Source organism: Neoarius graeffei, chromosome 10 (assembly GCF_027579695.1).
Source record: "Neoarius graeffei isolate fNeoGra1 chromosome 10, fNeoGra1.pri, whole genome shotgun sequence".
Classification (NCBI taxonomy): Eukaryota; Metazoa; Chordata; class Actinopteri; order Siluriformes; family Ariidae; genus Neoarius; species Neoarius graeffei.
The window spans coordinates 24,594,580-24,620,587 of record NC_083578.1 but is presented as its reverse complement, the minus strand read 5'-3'; the positions used below and the strand labels follow the sequence as shown (position 1 = coordinate 24,620,587).

Genomic DNA, 26,008 nt, shown 5'->3' with positions numbered 1-26,008 from the left:
CACCCAGTATATATATATATATATATATATATATATATATATATATATATATATATATATATATATATAATCAATATTTATTTATTTATTGTAAAATGTCACACACTTTAGGGTTCTGCAGATATTAATCAGCAATACAGTGATTCAGTCAGAGAGAGAGAGACAGGCAGACAGAAGTGGGAGGGATACAGTGAGAGAAGAAATCCCTCTACAGGAAACCGGACGGAGCTGGGGGAAAGAGTGAACGGATCAATGCACAAATTAAAGAAGGGAAAAAGAGGCTAAACTCTGGAAGCAGGTTTTGTGCTCCAGTCTATCGGGCCCAGTGTGTGTAGCAAATGGAGAAAGTAAACAGGAAAGTTTGGCGTTAATTCGACCCAGACTGAAATAGAGGTGGGAGACGTGTAATACATAGACTACTGTTTCATGATACAATTGAGTTTGGTTGGAAAGATGCAGGAAATCTCAACAGCCGGTGAGTGTTTTTGTTTGTTTACGGAATTTAGCAACATTTCTGCACGTGCGCATTACAGCCTGCCTTTACATGTCTTTGATGTATGCAGTCAGTCAGTCAGCTCGTGGTCATCTTTCTGCGATTTAAATTAAATTTACGCTGCTAAACTAAGCTAGGCTAGGCTAATAATGCACTAAAACTTTTGTAGTGAAGATCATGTTTTGTGTGGTTGTTGGAGTGAATGGTGTCGCCGGGGAAAGGCGCTTATTCATTAGTCAATGCAGGCTATGTGGGTTTGTTAAATTAGCTCTCTTCTGTAGCTCTCGGACAGCTTTTGTTTCATGAAAAACTTTTGTCTCGTGTCCATTTGTATAATTTTAGTCTCTATGTTGTTACAAATGAGCGTTTTGCCGTTAATAAAAGAGAAGTTGAGAAGAGACAAGGCCAGTAGAGAAGTGTGTGGTTGCTGTGGTGTTCTTTCACAACCAGTTTAGCATAAAACTGGACCATAGGCTAAAATTCTTCTGAAAGCTTGAACTGTGCAAACTGCTGCTGAGAATGCACAGTATTGTCCTCACAAATGGTCTTGCAGTCAGTTCCTTTCCCTCAAATCCAAGCTGGATGGCAAATAATTCGAACAGTTCTCAAGTTGAATTGGAGTCTAAAGTCATTGCACCTTCATCTCCAAAGTGAAGTTCAAGTCAAAGCTGCTACTTAAGCCTGGTCTGTTGAAATCCTGAATGGATGACCTAAATGCTTTAAATACAACATTTTGAAGAAATAAGACACTTTCTTCTACTTTGTTAATCATCCTTGGTCAAACTAGTTATGATTCATCAATAGAAAATACCGTATGTATATGGGTCCGTCTCAGAAACTGGTCTCTCATTTGGGACATGATGGTCAAAAAATAAATTTTCTAATTTTTCCTTTTTTTTTCTTTTGCATTTACCTAACACTCAGTGTTTCTTTTGTCATGTTTAATAAGAATAAAGATAGCATCTTGCTTTATCTGGCCTCCACTGTGGAAATTTTTTTTGATTACAATTCAAATTGATTTACAAATAAAATAACTACATCATGAAGCATTAAAGCCCCTCCTTCACAGATGAGTGAAAATATTGAATACATTTCCTCTTTTTGAGTGCTTGGGTTAAAAATGCCAAGTTATGATGACTGAATTGATTATTCACTTAAATATGAATAATATGATACATTTTGGGTATTTGATATGGCGAAATAGGACACAATGGAAAAATCAAGAACGCACCGGAAAGATGAGAAAAATGGCGGTGGTAAAAGAACGGTGACTGTACCGGATGAAGGTCGCGTGGGTCTCTGCTGCGGCGCACGAGCAACGGGACATCACTACCGCACCGGATGGAGCGGGGCGGGGCGAAATGACTGGCCATAGATTCTGTCAAAAGTTCGATCTAAATTGACCATGGTTGCAAAATATTGGCCAAAAATACACAAACACTACAAAATATGAAAGTAAGATGAAAAAGAAAAACATTCTCTTGCCTTATACTGCAAGACTAAAACAAAATAAAACTGTCAAAGCTCACCTTTTCAGTGATAACGTCCGAACAGATCACCCGCGTAACAGAAAGACCGCAAATGGAAGCACAATCAACTTCTAACTGTTGGAGTGGAAAATTCCATTCTACACATGCAAATTGTTAATGTGTGTCCTTCCCCGCACACAAATAACACGCTATGATGAAAAATAGACCACAACTCATTTTATAGCTCAGAAATTCATACAAGACCAGCTACCATCGTAACATATTCTAGACCTAACTTTCAGCTTTCATTTTAAAAAACAAAATCGCAGATTTATAACTAAATTTTTATATGGCGTAGTGATTTTAAGTTACTACTTTTGGTGAGGTAGTGACCTTGACCCTGAGGCTTTCCGTTTAGATCAAAACACATGATCGTATTGGTTTTGGGTATGCGGAAAATGGAGTTACAACGGTGATCAAATATTTTGCATGATGTTTTATTACGGTTATGATTCTGTGAGCGCACCAATCCTTAGGTGTATAAAGTTACAACTTAAAATACAATTGGTGATAACTGTAGACTTTTCAGTGGACTACAACCTTTTTAAGGGAATGCGATGTAGTCAACCATTTATCATGTCCCAGATCAAGCTGCCATTTTTCCACAAATTTGCAGAATTTTTGGCAAATTCTGAAGAGTATTCACATCAAAGATTTAGTTTTATCTGTATTATTTCTTTCTTCATTTTATTTTGATGATGATGATGATGCCCTTTATTGTCACTAGTCACATGTACCAGTGAAATTAGCCGTCAACCTGTCCGTACATATACAACATACAATTGACATAGGGTTGACAGGAAGACAGGGATAAAGATAAAAAGGAAACAAAACATGAGGAGAGATAAGGAAAAAAAGAACCCCCCCCCCCCCCCCCCCCCCCATTATGCTCCTGTCAGGAGTACAGTGTGGGAACATTTAAAAAACCTTTGCACATGCAGTCGGAGGAAAATGTTTGTACACCCTTTGGAATTTTTTACATTTCTGCCTAAATTGGTCATAAAACATCGCCTGAACTCTCTAGCAATCTTAAGAATGAACAAACAGTGTCTGCTTGAACTAAAACCACTCAAACAATTACATGTTATCATATTTTTATTGGCCATAAGATGGAAATATTGACAGGATAGGGAGGCATAAGTAAGTACACCCTTGGTGAAGGCTCATCCAAGAGCTAATTAGATGATTAAACAATTTGACTCAGGTGTGAGCCAACCTGATGTCCAATCACTGAGGTGTGTCGTAAGCTACCCACCCCACTGGAAAACCAGTTAAAAGGTGTGTTTTGATGAGAGGCATGTTCTGTGCATCATGCCTCGCTCAAAGGAGCTGTCTGAAGACTTAAGACCAGGGCTTTGAACCGGTTCAAGGAACGAAAACGAAAACCGGGAACTTTTTCTATTTCACATGGAACAGAAACGAAACCAGAAACTTTATTTTTTATGTTCCAGAACAGAAACGCTTATTAAAAATAATGGTAACCGGTTAATACCGGTTTTTATTTCGTTCCTCAAAGTTTCCGTAGCCTACAAATAAAAAAGTCATTCTTCTCCTGCGCAAGTTTCTATGACCCGCTGGGGTTCACTTCCTATGTGACGTTCGCTGACTGAATGGAGAGAGCGGGAAGGTGGACTACTATCACGTTTCCACGTGATAATAAGTGAGTAAGTGCATTACTGAGTGTCTGAGCAAAGAAGAGCCTGAACGTTGCAACCTCCCTATTGGCTGTTTGTAAAAATGTATCAATTGTTGCCCTTCCCACGGGAATCATCGCGGGCTCGAGAGACGAGACCTGACGAGTTAGTTCGTTGGTAGCAGAACAAAATGTCTGGACATAAATCGGGTTTTCAGAAAAGGAAAGAAAACAAACGGAGGGTCGAAAATACAAAAAAGGAGGCAGAAAATGCAAAACGAGTTTTAAGGTAGGACAAATGGTTACTTTTTAAGGCAGCCCGCTGTGGCTGCAGGCTTTCAGTTGTGTCATTGAATGGTTACTTTTCTGAGGCAGCCCGCCGTGGCTGCCTGCAGGCTTATTTATTATAGCCCATTTAGTTAAAATAGTTTATATAAAATGTTTATAGTTATGTGATGGTTGTCCTGATTTAGACTTTTTTTTTTTTTTTTGGGAGGGGGTTGCGTGATGTTGCACCCGGGTCCAGATTAGGGCAGAACCGGCCCTGGCTACATTTCAGGTGTAGTTTGTTTTATGTATGTATGTACTTGCATAGATGTGTACTTGGTCTTCCAATATGGCGCCTAACAAAATCTCGCGGCACGGTGACGTCATGCGGTAGCCCTCTATAGGGCCTGACTAGCCTTTGGTAACACACTAAACGAATTATCTTTCCTTTTTGGCACTTTTTCTGTTTGTGTAGATGGGAAGACATACTGAGAATCCAAATCGCCAACATTTGAAATAATAATTGTTTTGAATTATTTCTTGTCTTATTTAATGAAGGTTATAATAGAATTAGCCTACATTTGGCTTAAGCTGGATGAGACAGAGACATAATTTTATAGCCATTTGTTAAACAGCTGACAGGGAACGTAATTAACTGTTCCGGGAACGAAATTTTTTTGTTCTAACTGGTTCGGGAACGTCTATTTAATGGTGGAACCCAAAACCAGAAACGTTAAAATTCCGTTTCTGTTCGGAACGAACCAATAGGAAAAAAATTCTGGTTCAAAGCCCTGCTTAAGACACAAAATAATTGATTTGTATAAAGCTAAAAAGGGTTACAAAACCATCTCTAAGACCCTTGGTGTTCATGTGTCTACAATTAGAAAAATTGTGTATAAATGGAGACAATTTGGAACGGTTGTTACTCTGCCAAGGAGTGGCCGCCCTGTGACGATCACTCCAAAGGCACTGCAAGTCATCATAAATGAGGTAAAAAAGAATCCAAGAGTGTCCGCTGAAGACTTGAGGAAATCACTGAAACATGCAGACATCTCTGTGGACACATCTACTATAAGAAAGACACTGAACAAGAATGGGATTCATGGGAGAAGGCCACGGAGGAAGCCATTGCTGTCCAGAAAGAACATTTCTGCTCGTTTGGAGTTCGCGAAAAAGCATTTGGATGCTCCTCAGCGCCACTGGAAAAACATATTGTGGTCTGATGAAACCAAAGTTGAATTGTTTGGGGGGAACACACCACATCATGTGTGGAGGAAAGTCGGTACAGCACACCATCAGCAAAACCTCATCCCCACCGTCAAGTATGGCGGCGGTAGCATCATGGTGTGGGGGTGCTTTGGTGCCTCTGGGCCTGGACAACTGGCTATAATCAATGGGAAAATGAATTCTCAAGTATATCAAGATATTTTTGACAGATTGCCTCAGGTTTTTCTGCAAAAGTTGAAACTCAAAAGAGGATGGGTCCTGCAACAGGACAATGACCTTAATACTGAGAACGAGTTCAAACAGGTGCCATTAATACAGGTAACGAGTGGAGGACAGAGGAGCCTCTTAAAGTTGTTGTTACAGGTCTGTGAGAGCCAGAAATCTTGCTTGTTTGTAGGTGACCAAATACTTATTTTACCGAGGAATTTACCAATTAATTCATTAAAAATCCTACAATGTGATTTCCTGGATTCTTTCCCCCCATTCTGTCTCTCATAGTTGAAGTGTACCTACTGTATGATGAAAATTACAGGCCTCTCTCATCTTTTTAAGTGGGAGAACTTGCACAATTGGTGGCTGACTAAATACTTTTTGCCCCACTGTACAGTGTCTTCAGCACCCTATTTTTAGTACAAACTTTTTTTTATTATAGATTTTTGTATGACTTCTACATTACTGAGTCAGTACAAAACATTTTAGATTTCCAAGCATGAGTTTTCCAGTTTCCAAATGTTGCAGTAAATCAAGGATATTGCACAGTTACATGAAAATCTGAAGTTTATCTTCAAGTGGTGATCGTATTCATGAGTGAGTGAAGTGATCGTTCAGTAACATGCTGGCTGAATGGAATATATCTGATATACCACTCAAAGTTCTTTATATTATAAGAACACAAATGTATTAAAAAAATGCAAGTTAATCAAAAGAATTTTAACTTTGAACCGGTTTGCCATTTTGACAGTGGGTTTAGTCAGTGGGAAAACACTGGGAGAGACATCGTCGGAGTGAAATATCTGAAATTATTATACACGCGGGCCACTTTTTCCATGGAATAAAAACATGTATTCTATTCTCTTCTCGCGGTTTTATTGATGGCATGCAATATTGTTATCCTATCGCTTATCCTCCATGTATTACACCACTCTCCCCAATGGAGAATGGGTGCGCAATATTATTATATTACACGTTGTCAAGACAATACGATATCACACATCAGAGCTCATGCAAAGATCCGATGATGGCTTTTCTGCTACGCATGTGCACAATCATTTCTTTGTCGGCTGGAAAAGAGAGAAGACGAGGCTAATCCAGTGCTACTGCTAGGATTCGCTATGCTATAATTAAGCACTAAATAAATAAACTGAAGACTGAAACTAAAGATGCACTGAACACCCGAAAGGCTACCAAAACTTCATTATATGTCTTTCATGCATATTTACAAGAGAAAAACATACCAACGGATATCGAAAAACTGGAAGAGAGACATGTCGGAGATGTAAAACTTCCGTGATAGCAAGCAATTGTGACAATTTGTAAACAAACATGGCCGTGAGGTCTGCTTCATTAAAAGCGAAAGATTTAGAGAGAATTTTGAAATTGAAAGACACGCTGAATACCCGAAAGGCTACCAAAACTTCACTGGATATTCTTCATGCATATTTACAAGAGAAAAACATACCAACGGACATGGAAAAACTGGAAAAGAGAGCATTAGTGGAAATATTGTCAAAGTTCTACTTGGAGGTGAGGAAAAGTGGACTTTTACAAGAGGACTTCACTCAGCAAAGCCCTTTTGTTTTGAACAACTGCAATGTAACGATTAACTACGACCAAAAGTAACTTTGAACTTGAACTGTCAACCTGGATATGGCTTGTACAGAAGTTGGGTTGTTCAGGGTTTTTCGACTTGTACCATTTTTTATTGTTAGAACTTTGTACATTGGATTGACAGAAAATTGAATTACATTCGATTAGAATCAGCATTCACTACTGGTAAGTTACCCCCCTGTTCTTAACTTTTTGTAAAATCTATAATTGTTCCATCGAATGTGTATGAATAATAATTAATAATAATAATATTGGCTGGCTTATTTCGTGGTATATCAGATATTTTCCATTCAACAAACATGATATTGATCTCGTCTTCGACTCGTTCAGTATCATGCTAGCTGAAAGGAATATATCTGATATACCGCTCAAAACCAGCCAATAGTATTTAAATACGTCACTCAGGTCCCTGATATATTTCATATGAAAAATGTGAGTTTCTCAACACGAGAAGATAAACTTCATATCTTCAAGCCAATGTGTGATGTTCTTTTTATTATACAGACACATTCACAAACAAAAAGTACCTAAATTTATCAAAACAATTAATTGATTTCCTTGCAAGTGACACATAGAGATTTATGTTATGGTTTTGGATCTCCATGTCTCGGATGTAGCACGGATGAAAAATACGAGTGGTATATTTCCCAGTAAAACACTTGTTTCCATATAGAGCGGTGGCTACAATTATTGACACCTTAACGATCTTTTGGCCATTGCAAAAGTAGAAAAGACTTTCAATACATAAATTGTGCATGAACAGTTACTCAAACTTCCACTGGAAAAAAATGAGTTGATTCTCGATTACTTAGCGTATCAGATCACGTGACACCGTTCCACAAGTATTGACACCCAGTTGATTATTTATTAAAAAAAAAAAAAACAGTATGTGGTATTAAGTTAACAAAATATAGTTTTTATTTAAAATTTGTTTTACATAGACATTTGGTAAAAAATATATTTTAAATAAATATATTGGTGTCAGTGCACAAAACACTATTCCATTCAGAATTTTTTTTTTTTTTTGCAGTTTGTTGTAAATATCTACCACATATGAGTAGACATTTTATATTTTGGTTCAAAGACTGACATGCAACCTTTAACAAGTTACTCAAACTTCCACTGGAAAAAAACGAGTTGATTCTCAATTACTTGGCGTATCAGATCATGTTACACTGTTCCACAAGTATTGACACCCAGTTGATTATTTATAAAAAAAATAAATCGGTATGTGGTATTAAGTTAACAAAATATAGTTTTATTTAAAATTTGTTTTACAAAGACATTTGGTAAAAAATATATTTTATATAAATATATTGGTGTCAGTGCACAAAACACTATTCCATTCAGAATTTTTTTTTTTTTTTGCAGTTTGTTGTAAATATCTACCACATATGAGTAGACATTTTATATTTTGGTTCAAACACTGACATGCAACCTTTAACAAGTTACTCAAACTTCCACTGGAAAAAAACGAGTTGATTCTCAATTACTTAGCATATCAGATCACGTTACACTGTTCCACAAGTATTGACACCCAGTTCTCATCTCATCTCATCATCTCTAGCCGCTTTATCCTGTTCTACAGGGTCGCAGGCAAGCTGGAGCCTATCCCAGCTGACTACGGGCGAAAGGCGGGGTACACCCTGGACAAGTCGCCAGGTCATCACAGGGCTGACACATAGACAACCATTCACACTCACATTCACACCTACGGTCAATTTAGAGTCACCAGTTAACCTAACCTGCATGTCTTTGGACTGTGGGGGAAACCAGAGCACCCAGAGGAAACCCACGCGGACACGGGGAGAACATGCAAACTCCACACAGAAAGGCCCTTGCCGGCCACGGGGCTCGAACCCGGACCTTCTTGCTGTGAGGTGACCGCGCTAACCACTCCACCACCGTGCCGCCGACACCCAGTTGATTATTTATAAAAAAAAATAAATCGGTATGTGGTATTAAGTTAACAAAATATAGTTTTATTTAAAATTTGTTTTACATAGACATTTGGTAAAAATATTTTTTATATAAATATATTGATGTCAGTGCTTATGTAAATTAAGTAATTTGAATGTTTGTCAACAAATGAACTGATCATGTTTAATCTGTCAAAAAATCTTTTTGTTCCACTTTCTCCCCACTTTCTAAGTATTTTCGTAGATCACATTTTGTTAATCATTTGTCGTTGTTTTGTATTAATTTCTAGTTTTGTAGTTTATCAATGAACGTCAACAGGCAATTGACATTGTAACCACATGAAAATTCAGGTTAAAGGTTGCATGTCATTCTTTGAACCAAAATATAAAACGTCTACTTGTGGTAGATTTTTACAACAAACTGAAAAAAAAAAATTCTGAATGGAATAGAAAAATCTGAATATTTAAAGTATGTAATTTTTTTATATGCTTGGAATTTAATTCTGGTCTAATTCTATTTATTGCAATAGGATTCCAAATTATAAGCATTCCATTCTGTTATGAATCAGAAAAAAATTATTATAAATTACAGCACATTTATTTATTTATTTATTTATTTAAAAATACATCATCTGCTTCAACAGTGTTACAGAAAGATTGATCCATAAGAGTTGTGTCACTTAATTCCACAGGGTGTCGATAATGGTGGACACTGGTGAAAGTGATCACTATTATTGAAACATCACTTGACTTCTCAAACACGCGTTTGGATACAAAATGGCGACTGTCAAACGAAAGAGTAAGAAGCAAAGTAGGTGTCGACAAGGATATCATGAAATATCGGTGAATTTGATAAGTAACTGCATCATGCCCAGTGTTCCCAGGATAGCCTCCGGGTAATTCCACCCCAAATCACCAGATTTAGAAAAATGTTTGCCACTGACCATCTCAGTGTGCCCAATAAATAGTGTACAAAATTTTAGGCTTGTACCTTCATTAGTTTCTGAGATATAGGGGCTTAAAAAGGGGTGTGGCCCCAATTTCACTGTTAAAACGCGTGCTACAGAAAACGGACCAAACTTCCATAAGTCATTACTTTTAAACTATTCATGCAAGATACGTGAAATTTTCAAGGATTGTTCTTCAATGTCAGACGCCTTTAAATACTAAAATAGAAAGTTCACAGTTCAATATTTGCCAAGTTATGGCTTGCTGAAAATCATAAAGTGCTTTGGAGCAACTTTGACGCCCCATATCTCCACATTAAAGCACACCAGATCTTTCAAATTTTCTTATTTATTACTCATGTTATAGTACTCTTTAGGCAACTAGGTATGTGTTCAAAAGAAATCAAACAAACTTTCTGATTTATTAGGCTTTAAAAAAAAAAATTTGCGCCTATAATTCAAATGCATATTACAAATGTATGACAAGGTCTACCATAAAAACAATTATACCACTGGAAAGAGCTTGTTCTGATTAGCAAATGCACAAAATATGAAGTTGGTACCCTAAGCCAAACTATAAATATTAAGCTATCAAGTACGGCATGCTTTACGATAGACGGAAATGCTGTTTTAAGGCATATTACAATACAATTGCAAACCTACAGCGTAGGAAAAATAACAACCTTAAAAATACTTTATTTGAAGAGCTTAAACAGTGTACTGATTTGCTTTTCCACATCAGATGGAAGTTTATACTGCCTGCCAGTTGATGCAAGTGGGGCATCAATGATTTTCATGACATGCACCAGAGGGACCCAACAGTTATCCTCTCTCCTGGGCCAGCTGTCAGTCTGAGAGGGACCATGAGGATGCATAAATGTTACTTGTACATCTTGTTCCTCCTCTGATAATGCATGAATGTTGCCTATCCACCACTGTCTTTCATACAAACATACAACATATTTACCAGGAATTGTATCTGCCAGAGAGACTGCTGATTTAACAGGGGTTTTATGCATTACTTGTGGCCGATTCCCACTCATATCCACAATGAAGCTAGGACCACCTGACACCCTGCTGACCTGCAGCTGGTTGGACATGATTGGAACGAATGAGTGGTTGTCTCCTTTTCCAGGAATAGTAGCTGACCTTGAAAGTCTCGTCTCCAATGCTTTTTCACTCTCCATAACTTCCCCTGTACCAACCCAGATGAAATGGATGTTCTTGATATGTTTTTCTGCCCACAAAAACAGATCAGATGGGGTTAGTATGTGAACACTCGTGACTGCCTGTAAGCTAGCTCGAGCTGCTGACCGCTTTACAGTGCCTCCAATACCATCATAGGGTGATTTACCATGAGAAGTGGCAAAGAAATGCCATTCTGCCAAAAGTTCAAAATCATCTGCATGCTTTATTAGATTTGTGAAATTTTTATAGTTTTTGTATTGGGCTGCTGATCCGTCACTGAAGTAAATGACCTTTTTCAGCTGGGGATGTAAATGGCATACATATGGTAAAAGCTTTTTTAAGAATGCATGCACGGCCACTGTGTCATGCTTAAGGCAGTCACTTATTATGCAAATAGAGATGCATTTCGTTACTTTTGTACCATCTTCATTCTTTGCTCTAATGTACACTGCAAATGGATGAAGAGTGCATTGGCTGTTGTCCCAGTGGTATCCCTGGGCAGAATCCTGTACGCAGAATGAATAGTTTTCGGCAAAATCCAAAAGCACAATACATTCATCCGCTGACCGATTTTTTTTTTTTTTTTCCTTCAAATTCTTCAAATATCCACTCTGGTGTTTGGCAGTGAAATGCTGTTTTGCTAGTTTGTCTGCTAGTAGATTATATGCCTTAAAACAGCATTTCCGTCTATCATAAAGCATGCCGTACTTGATACCTTAATATTTATAGTTTGGTTTAGGGTACCAACTTCATATTTTGTGCATTTGCTAATCAAAACAAGCTCTTTCCAGTGGTATAATTGTTTTTATGGTAGACCTTGTCATACATTTGTAATATGCATTTGAATTATAGGCGCAAATTTTTTTTTTTTTATTTTAAAAGCCTAATAAATCAGAAAGTTTGATTTCTTTTGAACACATACCTAGTTGCCTAAAGAGTACTATAACATGAGTAATAAATAAGAAAATTTGAAAGATCTGGTGTGCTTTAATGTGGAGATATGGGGCGTCAAAGTTGCTCCAAAACACTTTTTTTTTTTTTTTTTTAAATGATTTTCAGCAAGCCATAACTTGGCAAATATTGAACTGTGAACTTTCTATTTTAGTATTTAAAGGCGTCTGACATTGAAGAACAATCCTTGAAAAGTTCATGTATCCTGCATGAATAGTTTAAAAGTAATGACTTATGGAAGTTTGGTCCGTTTTCTGTAGCACGCGTTTTAACAGTGAAATTGGGGCCACACCCCTTTTTAAGCCCCTATATCTCAGAAACTAATGAAGGTACAAGCCTAAAATTTTGTACACTATTTATTGGGCACACTGACAATATTTCAAGAAAGCATGAAGCAAATCTGAGATGGTCAGTGGCGAGGCCTCTGGTGATTTCACATGGATTGACCCCTCAGGTTTACGACAAAATGGTTTAAAATACATACAGTGCCAGTCAAAAGTTTTGTCACACTTGCTTATTACTATGAATGAGTGTGCCCAAACCTTTTAACTGGTACTGTATATACAATCAAAAAAGCATAGTCTTCCACAATAACCAGTACCCTAGCGAGACTCCATAGACCTTAGCAACTTTTCACATCCACTAAAATTCTTATGGGTAAAATCTTGTGTAGGGAGACATCATCTTCTGAAGAGAAAATGTGTTCTGATTTTTGTTTCATGTTTTTCTTGAAGTGCAGCAGCCTATAGTATACAGTAGTCCTGTTGTTTGAGTAATGAATATTTAATCATTTACATGGCCAAAGGGCTGCATGGCCAAATTGTAATCATGATCAAAATATTTGCCTTATTCAATTAAATTTGGGACTTCTATCTCTTATTAGATTTAGAGACGATTTCCTCACATTTTGATGGCTTTCAATAAAATTTATGCTTGGGGGAGGCTACCCAGGCTCTGTAAACAGGACTGAAACAAGTTATGCAAACTGCCCCTATTTAACCAATCAGCATACAGAGATATCTCTACATGTCTGTCCATTACTTGCCTGTAAATTCAGGAAGCTCCAATTCTTGGATTGGGCAGTGTGTGTGTGAATGTGTGTTGGTGGCTTGATTCTGAGAGTAAACAAACAGCTAGCTTAAGCTAACTGGACCAAATCCCTAAATATACCTTTAATCACATAACTGCAATATTTTTGACGCTAGTTGGCCAGTGGTGGATTTTAGAGTTTTTATTCAAACTGGCATACTGAGATATCAATTCATATGTGTTCACTGTCTGTCCTTACATTGGTGCGCATAAATCAGTAAAAATTTCAAGTTCAGATGACAGTCCGAGTATCATAGGCTCATGTCCAAGACAAGACTTGGTTCATAGTTAAGTGTTCAAATTAAAATCATGAAGACTTAAGGACTACGTTACCAGAAAAAAACACTTTTTTTTGAACTCCGTGTCTCAGTGTAGTTGAATGCTGGCTTTGTATTCATTCTTTGCTCTCAATGACTTAATCTGTATTCAGAAAGTGTTATGACTTGCATGATAACAGCTGCCCATGGCACTGATGATGATAGTGTTGGCAAAATTATGAATGATGAAATGATAAACTACGTCACATTTATATTCTTCTGATAGTCTTGTGGGTAATTTCAGTATTTTTCTAACACAAACAGACCAGCATTACTGACAGTAATAGCAAACTGATTGGACGTTGAAACTTTGAAGTAAACTAGCTAGGTCAGGTTCTTCTTTCGTCTTCTTAAATAATATATTTGTAAATTTTGGGAACAAAAACCCTGCTTGTGCTCAAATCAGCATCAGGTGTTTCCCATAATGACTGGGTCCCAAGTGCACGCACAACGCGCTCTGAAGGATCTCCAAATGTAAATGCACTTTTTAAGTCTCGGTGAAGGTTAAGCTGTGCCGTGCTGCTGTGTTGCTCATGTTCACTTCACTGTATAAGAATGAACACCTTGCTGTAGTTGTGAAATAATTTATTTTAATTTTTTTTTTATTCTTGCCATTGTGGAAATGAAGTGAGCATACCATTGGGTTTTTGACCTCTCCATTCGACACACAGTCCCACTGAATGTCCCCCCGCCTCGTTTTCCCTTCTATGTTTAGATATTTTTCTATTTTTCCCCCTGATGGTGAAGTACTTTTTGTAAATTAAAAAAAAAAAACCTGATATCTTTGCTTTGTTCAAAACGATTTGCACATCCAAAAACGCAGCAAAACCTTCCCATACTGATCAATAACAACTATCTAACTAACCTGTTAATTGAATGAAGCACTACAAGTGTACCCCCTGTCATGGTGGCGTAGTTACCGTTCCTATGGGGTCACGTGACGGTGCAAAGCCTTTACTGGCATTATCTTAACCAGCTTCATGAGGTAGTCACCTGGAATGCTTTTCAATTAACAGGTGTGCCTTGTCAAAAGATAATGGACTTTCTTGCCTTCTTAATGCATTTGAGATCATCAAACAGTACTTATTATACATACAGGCCACTTTTTCCATGGAATAAAAACATGTATTCTTTTCCCTTCTAGTGGGTTTATTGATGGCATGCAATATTATCGCTTATCCTACATGTATTACGCCACTCTCCCCAATGGAGAATGAGCATGCAATATTGTTACAATATTGCATGTTGTCAAGACAACACGATGTCGCATATCAGAGCTCATGCGAATATCCACTGACAACCTTTCTGCTGTGCATGCGCAGAATCGTTTCTTTGTCGGCCGGGAAAGAAAGATGATGAGGCTCATCCAGTGCTACTGCTAGGATTAAGTACTAAATAAATAAATAAACTGAAACTGAAGATGCGCTGAACACTCGAAAGGCTACCAAAACTTCATTATATATTTTTCGCGCATATTTACAAGAGAAAAACTTACCAACGGACATCGAAAAACTGGAAAAGAGATGTCAGAGATGTGAAACTTCCACACTAACGAGTGACTGTGACAATTTGTAAACAAACATGGCCACGAGGTTTGCTTCATTAAAAGTGAAAGATTTTGAGAGAATTTTGGCTGCCAGGTCACTCTGTTGTGTGTAGTTGTCGATTTTGAGTTTAAAAGTAACAAAGTAAATTATATAGGGAAAATAATAATATTTGGCTTGACTGCACTAACAGATTAGATTAGATAAAACTTTATTGATCCCTTTGGGCGGGTTCCCTCATTGGCCTTCGCTAACACTACACCAGCTTGAAGGTAGCTGGATTGCTGCGCTAACAGCACCTAGTTGCAGGTAAGCTAGCGTTGGCCTTTGAGAATGCTGATATGAAGAGCGTGTGTATGAATAATAATAATAATAATAATAATAATAATAATATTGGCTGGCTTTTTTCATGGTCTATCAGATATATTCCATTCAGTTAGCATGATATTGAACTTGTCTTTGACTCATTTTATTTAAATAGCAAATGATAAAAATACAGTAAATGGCCATATTCAACAACTGTAGTAATCCATATTGTCAAGAACCACTCAACTAAATAAAGAGAAATGACAATCCCTTGTTATTTTTAAGACATGTTAAGTTCCTCTTAATTAATAAACAAAGGAAAACCATTGAATTAGGTGTGTCCAAACTTTTTTTTTTTAAAGATTTTTTTGGGGGGCTTTTTCCACCTTTTATTGGATAGGACAGTGTAGAGGCAGGGGAGGGATCGGGAAATTACCTCGGGTCGGAATCGAACCCAGGTCCCCGGATTTATGGTATGGTGCCTTATCCACCTGAGCCACGACACCCCAAGGTGTGTCCAAACTTTTGACTGGTCCTGTATTTCAGAATACTTTGTCCAGTTCACATACTCACTCTGCACTCTCAGAAAACAAAGCAGGGGTACAACAGCTTGGCACTGGGGCAGTACCCTCTAAAGTACTTATTAGTACCATTTTATATACTGATTGGGAACATATACGTACTTTTGTGACCCTAAAAAGGTACATATGGTTACCTTGAAGTCCAATAATGAGCACTAGGGGTACATTAGTGTACACTGTACCTTGGGGGACAGAAATGGACTCCTACTATACCCCTATTTCTGACGGTGAGGTAAAATATTTAAACAATACCACAGTCTGTTTGGCATAAACAACACTTCTTCTATAATTTAACAAGAAACCAAAAATAATTAGCCTAGTTTAAAGCACGTCCACAGGAAAACAGGCCAAACCACACTACTTCAGGTTTAGAAGATTTACAATTAACTTGAAACATGCTGCATTGGCTTCATTACAATACAAGAAGTTTGTTCTTTTTGAAACTGAATTTGAACCCCAGTACATCAGGTTCACTAAAAGCATTTACTTTTAGAAACGAGCCTATAATTATGATAAAGCTTTACCACCGTATTTTGGGCCGATTCAGGTACTTTAGAGTAGAGCCCTGCACTCCCGCGGGAGTCCTGTGGGACCCGCCGCAAAGCAGTGCGGTGCGGGACAAATTTTGAAAGCTCATTGCGGGCGCGGGCGGGAGGGGGAGTGCACATTGCGGGCGAGGGCGGGAGAGGTGATGAGCTGCAGTCCCGCTAACTAAAAATGTGTTTAAAATAAAATTTATAAATTATTAATTTATGTCTATCATGTATAATTTGTGCTGGATATTTTATTTGGCATTAATAAAAACATTTTAAGATGCCTAAATTTGCGGATGTGGACTAATCTCACGTACGCTTCCAATTCCTCCGTGTTTGAGATCTCCGATCTTGGCAGAAGAGCAGAGCTCCTCTAGTGAAGCTCACAGTGCTTCAGAAGTAAGTGCTGCTTTAAAAAGAGGTACATTTACCGTTAAAAAGTCGAGTATTAGTCCTAAGTATTAAAAAGTATTTAAAAAAGTATTAAAAAGTATTAACTAGTATTAAAAAGGACTGTGTATCGCACAGATTTGTTCAATTTAAAGCTAGAAATAGACAGTGTATAATCTGAGGAGCTGGTTGTGGTTGCGCAGCACTTCATATGCGAGGAGAATGAAATTGTGGTTGGAATCATAACGCCACAGACTCGGAAGTGGGAGTGCGAGTGCGCAAAGCGAGAGCTGTCAATCAAAGCGAGAGCTGTCAATCATGAGCGCATGCAGCGCTTAACTTGGAATGTGTCAGCAGAATGTCAGAGTCTAAACAATAAACTTACAATAAATGAATGATTGGTCAGTGGAGAGCTCAGCTAAGCTCGGCATGTTTAATTCCCCAAGCTAATGACAAGAACTTTCGTGAGAAATAACGCAAACGTCTGCATCATGCGGGATTTGCGGGCGGGAGCGGGACAAAATATGGCGGGTGGGAGCGGGACTGAAAATCATAATTCTTTGCGGGAGCGGGCGGGAGCGGGACTGCACAATGCGGGAGTGGGACTGAAAATTCTGTCCCGCGCAGACCTCTACTTTAGAGCCTTGTTAGAATTGTACAAAATTTTACTTGACCTAATCCTTTTAGTTATTAAATAAACAAACCAATTACTGTGCCCTTGTCCTTGATACTTCTTTACTGCATTTTTTAAACAAAGAGGATTATTTAAAAAAAAAAAGTCTAAGTACACTATATGGTAAATGTTCGCGGACATCTGACCATCACATCACTATGTGCTTTCTGAACATCTCATTTCAGATTGTGTGGGACTGTAAATCCCAGCTTGTTGACTTGTAACAGGGTGTGTAATTCCCATGGGTAATAATGGTTCTTCATTAACAGTACGAGTGTACATACAAGCAGGAACTGATCATTTGGAATTGAGGCAGGGATGAATGACCAGAGTGCTAAGCTGCCAAAAGAACAGAGCTGTGTGTGTGTGTGGGGGGGATTTTTCTCTCTCTTTTTTTTCTTTTCTTTTCTTGTCTCCTATTCTGTCATTCTGCTCACAGCAACACAGCAGCAGTGGTATGAGAATCTTTTTTTTTTTTTTGTACTGATAAGCTTTGTTCAAGGGCACTCGCACAATTTTGTAACTGATTTATCGAAGGCCTGGGTAAATTTGTGAATCACTATTTGAAAATTGTATGAAATTGAACAAAATATCTATTTAGATTTTTTGTTTTTCGTTTGTTTAGAATATATTTTTAAACAAATAATTCAGCATGTCTAGAATGTTTGCTTCTGTTTTCTGATATGACATTGACATGCAAATTTTTTATGCTTCCGTAACTATCAGTGGCAACTGGGGTTTTTAAAATGGGGGAAGCACACGTGTCTGTTATTGAAGTGTACAGCGGTGCTTGAAAGTTTGTGAACCCTTTAGGATTTATCTATATTTCTGCATAAATATGACCTAAAACATCATCAGATTTTCACACAAGTCCTAAAAGTAGATAAAGAGAACCCAGTTAAACAAATGAGACAAAAATATTATACTTGGTCATTTATTTATTGAGGAAAATGATCCAATATTACGTATCTGTGAGTGGCAAAAGTATGTGAACCTTTGCTTTCAGTATCTGGTGTGACCCCCTTGTGCAGCAATAACTGCAACTAAACGTTTGCGGTAACTGTTGATCAGTCCTGCACACCGGCTTGGAGGAATTTTAGCCCATTCCTCCATACAGAACAGCTTCAACTCTGGGATGTTGGTGGGTTTCCTCACATGAACTGCTTGCTTCAGGTCCTTCCATGGCATTTCGATTGGATTAAGGTCAGGACTTGGCCGTTCCAAAACATTAACTTTATTCTTTTTTAACCATTCTTTGGTAGAAAGACTTGTGTACTTAGGGTCGTTGTCTTGCTGCATGACCCACCTTCTCTTGAGATTCAGTTCATGGACAGATGTCTTGACGTTTTCCTTTAGAATTTGCTGGTATAATTCAGAATTCATTGTTCCATCAATAATGGCAAGTCATCCTGGCCCAGATGCAGCAAAACAGGCCCAAACCATGATACTACCACCACCATGTTTCACAGATGGGATAAGGTTCTTATGCTGGAATGCAGCATTTTCCTTTCTCCAAACATAATGCTTCTCATTTAAACCAACAATTACAATTACAACAATTGTTAAGGAATTTATTGTTATATAAAAAGTACTTTACACATCTTTCAAAGAATTTATTTTATAATCATGACTTAATATACATGTATTTATCAAAAGTGAGGTGATGTTGGGTGCGGGAGGTTTTTGCATGACCCAATAAAAATAGTAGAAATTTTGAAAACACTTTCACAGTCATAACCCTAGTGTGCAGGGTGATGGTGTTTTCCGCCACACATAGCGCTTTGCATTTAGGTGAAAAAGTTCAACTTTGGTCTCATCTGACCAAAGCACCTTCTTCCACATGTTTGCCATGTCCCCTACATGGCTTCTGGCAAACTGCAAACGGGACTTCTTATGTCTGTCTTTCAACAATGGCTTTCTTCTTGACGCTCTTCCAAAAAGGCCAGATTTGTGGAGTGTACGACTTATAGTTGTCCTGTGCACAGATTCTCCCACCTGAGCTGTGGATTTCTGCAGCTCCTCCAGAGTGATCATGGGCCTCTTGGCTGCTTCTCTGACCAGTGCTCTCCTTGCTCGCTCTGTCAGTTTAGGTGGACGGCCATGTCTTGATAGGTTTGCAGTGCCATACTTTTTCCATTTTTGAATGATTGAACAGTGCTTCTTGAGATGTTCAGAACTTGGGATATTTTTTTTATAACCTAACCCTGCTTTAAACTTCTCCAGAACTTTATCCCTGACCTGTCTGGTGAGTTCTTTGGTCTTCATGATGCCGTTTGTTCTTCAGTGTTCTCTAACAAACCACTGAGGCTTTCACAGAACAACTGTATTTATGCTGAGAGTAAATTACACACAGTAGGACTCTGTTAACTAATTAGATGACTTCTGAAGGCAATTGATTGCACTGGATTGTATTTAGAGGTATCAGAGGACAGGGGGCTGAATACTAATGCACACCACATTTTTCAGATTTTTATTTGTTTAAAATTTTGAAGACCATTTATCATTTTTCGTTTCACTTCACAATTATGTGCTACTCTGTTGGTCCATCATATAAAATCTCAATAAAAAACTTTTAAGTTTGTGGTTGTAAGGTGGAAAAATGTGAAAAAGTTCAAGGGGTATGAATACTTTTTCAAGGCACTGTATGGGAGGAAACCAGAGCACCCAAAGGAAACCCGTGCAGGTACGAGAAGAACATGCAAACTTGACACAGAAAATCCCCAGTTGACTGGCAGGTTTGAAACTAGAACGTGCTTGCTGTGAGGCAACAGTGCTAACCACTGCACCATTGTGCTGCCCATAATGCAAATAATCAAACATAACTTTGTACTTACAACTTACTTATATTTATAATGCATATTGCAATACTTACATGCCTGTTATGTTCATTACTGTTTCAAAGATTTGCAGTTGGTTATGAGGTTCAGCTCCTTTTGATAGGACTTCTAATCATAATCATATGGAGAAGCCGTGTGTCCTGGCAGGACAAAAATGCATTGACAAAAAGCATACTGTGTTTAATAAACCTTTTGAGATTTTTTTTTTTTCCCCCCGTGGTGCAAAACACATGCCTGAAGCTCTCATTCACTCCCAGTGAAGCTGTGTGTCTGGGTTCCACCCAGAATTCTGTGTTGCAAGCCTGTTAACCAATGAACGTGAATCTTTTCTCCATTAAACACAGTGTACTTGAATCTGTCCTAGGATTCCAAAGAAAATGTGTGTCAATGGAGGCTTCAGTGGAGATTTTCATGCAGGCTGTGCTGTCTACCAAAAAACAGCATTAAATGAACAAATGGTGCAGTATTGCAGGGAGATATTTTATAATATATACAGGTAGTCGTCGACTTACGACTGCGTTTGGTTACGACTGACCGGTCGTAAACCGATCTGGTCATAAGTCGGCCTATGTTAAATGAACGTAAGTATATTGTAATGTGTAATGATATTGTAATCATCCTAGTCTTATTTTATCAACATTTTTCTTATTTCATTACCTTGGCTCATTATTTGGTTTAAGTCAGACACTGCATACTACAATACAATTCGTTTAATATGTGCAAAACAAAAAATACGAAATACAGGTGTGAAAAATAGAAAACATTTTAGTTTGAAACATACCAAGATACAAATGTAAAACATAGCAAAATACAAAACTTAGTGACCACTGGCATCACTGGTGCTTGGCTGTGGGTCGTCTACATCATCATCAGCTGGTGCAGTGCTCGGGCTACTGGGAGGATTTGCTCATTTCATAAACCAGGAGCTGGGGCGGAAACTGTTGTACGCGGCGAGAGGCTGGATGCTGGGCGCTGCCAGGAGCTGGGGTGGAAACTGTCGTACGCTCAGCTAGCTCAGCTGGGAAACACTTGCCAGTCATAACCAGACGGTCGTAAAGTCGATCGGTCGTAAGTTGCATAGGTTGTAAGTCGATGACTACCTGTGTGTGTGTGTGTGTGTGTATATATCCTCTTTATCCTTCTGCAGGGTCGCAGGCAAGCTGGAGCCTATCCCAGCTGACTACGGGCGAAAGGCAGGGTACACCCCGGACAAGTCGCCAGGTCATCACAGGGCTGACACAGACAAGCATTCACATTCACACCTACGGTCAATTTAGAGTCACCAGTTAACCTAACCTGCACGTCTTTGGACTGTGGGGGAAACCGGGGCACCCGGAGGAAACCCATGTGGACACGGGGAGAACATGCAAACTCCACACAGAAAGGCCCTCGCCGGCCCCGGGGCTCGAACCCAGGACCTTCTTGCTGTGAGGCAACAGCGCTAACCACTACACCACCGTGCTGCCCTATATATATTGCTAAAATATTGAATTTCACCACGAGTGATGCTGACAGTGTTTCTTCACATTATGCCTTTTTAAGGGTGGCTGTTTTTCCCTTGTAGTCTAAATGCAGTCCCCTGTGCTACCTATGTCGTATGAGTAATTCATCAAATAGGAAGTTTCCCATTTGAAAACTTTTTTTTTTTCTCTTCCTACACCGATCAGCCATGACTTTAAAACCACCTGCATAATATCGTGTAGGCCTTCCCCTTGTGCCATCAAAACAGCTCTTACCGAGGGGAGGTATGAACTCCACCATACCTCTGAAGGTATGTTGTGGTATCTGGCACCAAGACATTAGCAGCAGCTCCTTTAAGTCCTGCAAGTTGTGACGTGGGGCCTCCATGGATCAGACTTGTTTATCCAGCACATCCCACAGATGCTTGATCAGCTTGAAATCTTGGGAATTTGGAGGCCAACTCAACTTGTTGAACTCTTTGTTTCTCAAACCATTCCTGAACAAGTATTGCTATGTAGCAGGGTACATTATGCTGCTGAAAGATGTCACTGCCATTAGGGAATACCATTGCCATGAAGAGTTATACTTGTTCTGCAACAGTATTTAGGTAGGTGGTACGTGTTGGAATAAATTCCTCATGAATGCCAGGACCCAGGGTTTCCAAACAGAACATTACCCAGATCATCACGCTGCCTCGGCCATCTTGCTTTCTTCCTATAGTGCGTCCTGATGCCATCTCTTCCCCAAGTAAGCAATACTCAAGCACCCAGCTGTCTATATGATATAAAAGAAAATGTGATTCATCAAACTAGGCCACCTTCTTCCATCGCTCCCTGGTCTGGTTCTGATGCTCATGTGCCCATTGCAGATGCTTTCAGTGGCGGACAGGGGTCAGCATGGGCACTCTAACTGGTCTGCAGCTACACAGCAAGCTGTGATGTACTGTGTGTTCTGACACCTTTCTATCATATCTATCATTAACTTCTTCAGCAATTTGTGCTACAGTAGCTCTTCTGTGAGATTGGACCAGACAAGCTAGTCTTCACTCCCCACACATGCCAATGAGTTTGGTGCCCATAACCTTGTCATGGGTTCACTGGTTGTCCTCCTTTGGACTACTTTTAGTAGGTACCAATATTGGCATATCAGGAACACCCCAAAAGACCTGATGTTTTATTGTAAGAAAATCACTCTCATAGTGAACAGTTAACAGAAGAGAAGGGGGGGGGGGGAACAGGAAAAAAGAGCGGTCCCTTGATATAGAACTTGCTTTGGTGTCTGTGTGCGTGTCGGCAAAACTGAACTCAGACTTCAGAGAAAAGGAAATGAAATCCAGTTTCAACAGACCTTAACTTCATGGACTGACAAAAGTAATTTACCTGTGTGCGCATGCCTGCCTGTGCGCACTGTCTGGTGGAGTGTTTATATTAAGTGTTACTGTACTATAAACACTTGCTCTCCTTTTTAGAAATGAGAGACATGGAAAAATGGAAGAATAATGGATGTAGAGAATATGATGCAGTGTGTCATACAGTGAACAGAGGATAAATGCATCACTTTCTTTCTATTTGTTGCCCTGTATCTCCGTCCCATACACACTCAGACTTGCGTTCTCTTTTTCCTACACACACCACACACACACTCCATCTCTCCACCAGCCTACTAACCCCTTTCTCTTGACCTTAAGAATGAGTGTCTCTCTCTCGCTCTCTTTTTTTTTTTTTTTTTTAATTAATTGTTGTTGCTTTTTTTTCTGTCACTGTAGAATTGTGTTCATTCTTTCTGTGTCATATGAGTTCAGGCAGTGTGAGGAGACTCAACAGTTCAGTACCATTGCTTTTTGAGTTGGCCCCTGACCTGTGTGTGTGTGTGTGTGTGTGTGTGTCCTTTTTTGGAAGAATCATGTTTTTTCCCCTCGCTGAGTAGACGGAAGGAACAGAAGTTCTCTCCAGTGCTGCTGTCGACTGGACTTTTTGTCAGAGAGACAGTTTATGTGTATGCGAGTGTGACTGGAGAGAAACCAAGAGAAAGACACGGAGCAGCTAATTTCTTAAGAACACAAGTGGCCTATTCATATCACAGACACAAATTTATTATTTTATCATATGATAAAGAACAACCTTACTAAATAATAGACTTCAGTGTACTTGTCAGATGAAATGTCGGTGAAGTGTTTCTGCTTTTGCAAATTGATTTGTGATCAGCAACCTCATTGAACTTGTTCATGCAATTAACATTCAACTTGTATGTTCACATCTCCTCCCTCAGAAAGTGACCTTTCCCCTTAACATTGACTTCAGGAGTTGAATACACCTCATAAGAGGAGAATACACTTTTTTTTTTTTTTTTTTTTTTTTACTGAGGGCTAACATATGACCGACTGGTTAAAGAAGCCCTAATGAATAAAACAGGTTTGGGGCAAAATTCAAACTACAAGAGTTTAAATCAGTAATTTAAAACATTTTTCAATACAAATAACATTGCAGCTTTCCAGCTCACTTGCCTCTTTCTGTGCTGTTCACAGCCTCCCCCCCCCCCCCCCTCAGCTAACTGCTCAGAGAGGGAGATCACATAAATATTTGTGGGATAACAGTGTTCTAGTGTGCCACGTTATTCATTAACCATCTAGCTCTTTATCTTAAAAACACCACCTTCCCACTGCAGCCCCAGGCTAATCCACCCCACACCTCCTACCCAGAAAGAGTTAAAGAACTACTCCTTATGTCACCAACTTTGAAATCATTGACTCTTTCTTGGTATATTCCATGTATTTAGGCTAGCATTATGTGATCTTATTATTAAGCTTGAAATTAAATTCATGCTTTCAAGCTTTCTCTCTGCATTATTAGGAGAAATTCGCAGGTGCTAATACAATTAGAACGATTCTCTCACTCTCAGTATTACTAGTAATTTAATTAAATAATATTGGCTGGCTTTGAGTGGTCTGTCAGATATATTCCATTCAGTTAGCATGATATTGAACAAGTCTCTCTCTCACACACACACACACACACACACACACACACACTGAATTAATTTATTTATTTTTGAATTCTAATGCAGTTGGCATGAAATGAATATACACAAAGTATAGGGGCCTTAATACCTTTGCTAAGTACTTAGTGTGTTTTTTTGCATTTCGCTTTTCATACTGCTGTATGATCATTGTTCCATGGAGTAGAGAGCGTGATTCAGCAGGCTGTGAGGGGCAGATCTTGGATCATGTTCATTTAGCTTTGAAGCAGTGCTGTGGGGGTGAACTGTTTCCAGCCTGGTTACAGAACAACTGTTTAAACTCCACCGTGTTCTCCTGGCCTTAAGCTCTACTTGACCACAGCTGGTTTGGCAGTAATTATTTGGGCCAAGAAGTCGAACATGAGTGTATAACTAACACACGCACGCGCGCGCACACACACACACTGCATTCTCAGGTATTTTGTTTCATGTGTGTGAGCTAGCTTTGCTTTAGTTTTCTTTATTTTCATCTATTTATCCATCCATCTGTATTCTCTCCCTGCTCATTTTTATGGAGTACAGTCCCCCTCCCCTTCTTTCTCTCTCAACTTTCTGTAAACACTAAAATGCCTATTTCTAATGTACTGTACAGGCCCTGTGAAAAGTATTTATTTGAGCCATTGCTTTTTTATGGTCTAAGGAAAGTTATTGATCATGGGCAGTTTCAAGAAGTTAATTAGTGCAATTTTTTTTGCCTTCATAATGTGAGATCATCAAACAGGAAATGGTAAATAATACAGTAAATATTCGACAACTGTAGCAATCCATATCATGTAAAGAAAAATGACAGACCATCATTACATTACATTACATGATTAATTAAAAAAAACAAACAACGTTGAATTAGCTGTGTCCAAAATTGTAGCAAAATGTGAATCAAGGTTAGTACAGTGGTGTTTGTGAACCCTTTTGAATTTTCTATATTTCTGCATAAATATGACCTAAAACATCATCAGATTTTCACACAAGTCTTAAAAGTAGATAAAGAGAACCCAGGTAAACAAATGAGACAAAAATATTGTACTTGGTCATTTATTTATTGAGGAAAATGATCCAATATTACATATCTGTGAGTGGCAAAAGTATATGAACCTCTAGGATTAGCAGTTAATTTGAAGGTGAAAGTAGAGTCAGGTGTTTTCAATCAATGGGATGACAATCAGGTGTGAGTGGGCACCCTGTTTTATTTAAAGAACAGGGATCTATCAAAGTCTGATCTTCACAACACATCTTTGTGGAAGTGTATCATGGCACGAACAAAGGAGATTTCTGAGGAGCTCA

At 38.6% G+C, this 26,008-nt stretch overlaps 1 protein-coding gene across 2 annotated transcripts in view; it reads left to right on the top strand.

Moving 5' to 3' along the window:
* The first annotated feature begins 218 nt into the window (after positions 1–218).
* fgd (faciogenital dysplasia) overlaps positions 219–26,008 on the top strand; it is a 121,623-nt gene continuing 95,833 nt past the window's right edge. For both annotated transcript variants that reach the window (XM_060931600.1, XM_060931599.1), the window contains exon 1: positions 219–475. In XM_060931600.1, the coding sequence (XP_060787583.1) occupies positions 427–475 (49 nt within the window). In that variant the 5' untranslated portion in view covers positions 219–426. The remainder of the gene's footprint in view (positions 476–26,008) is intronic.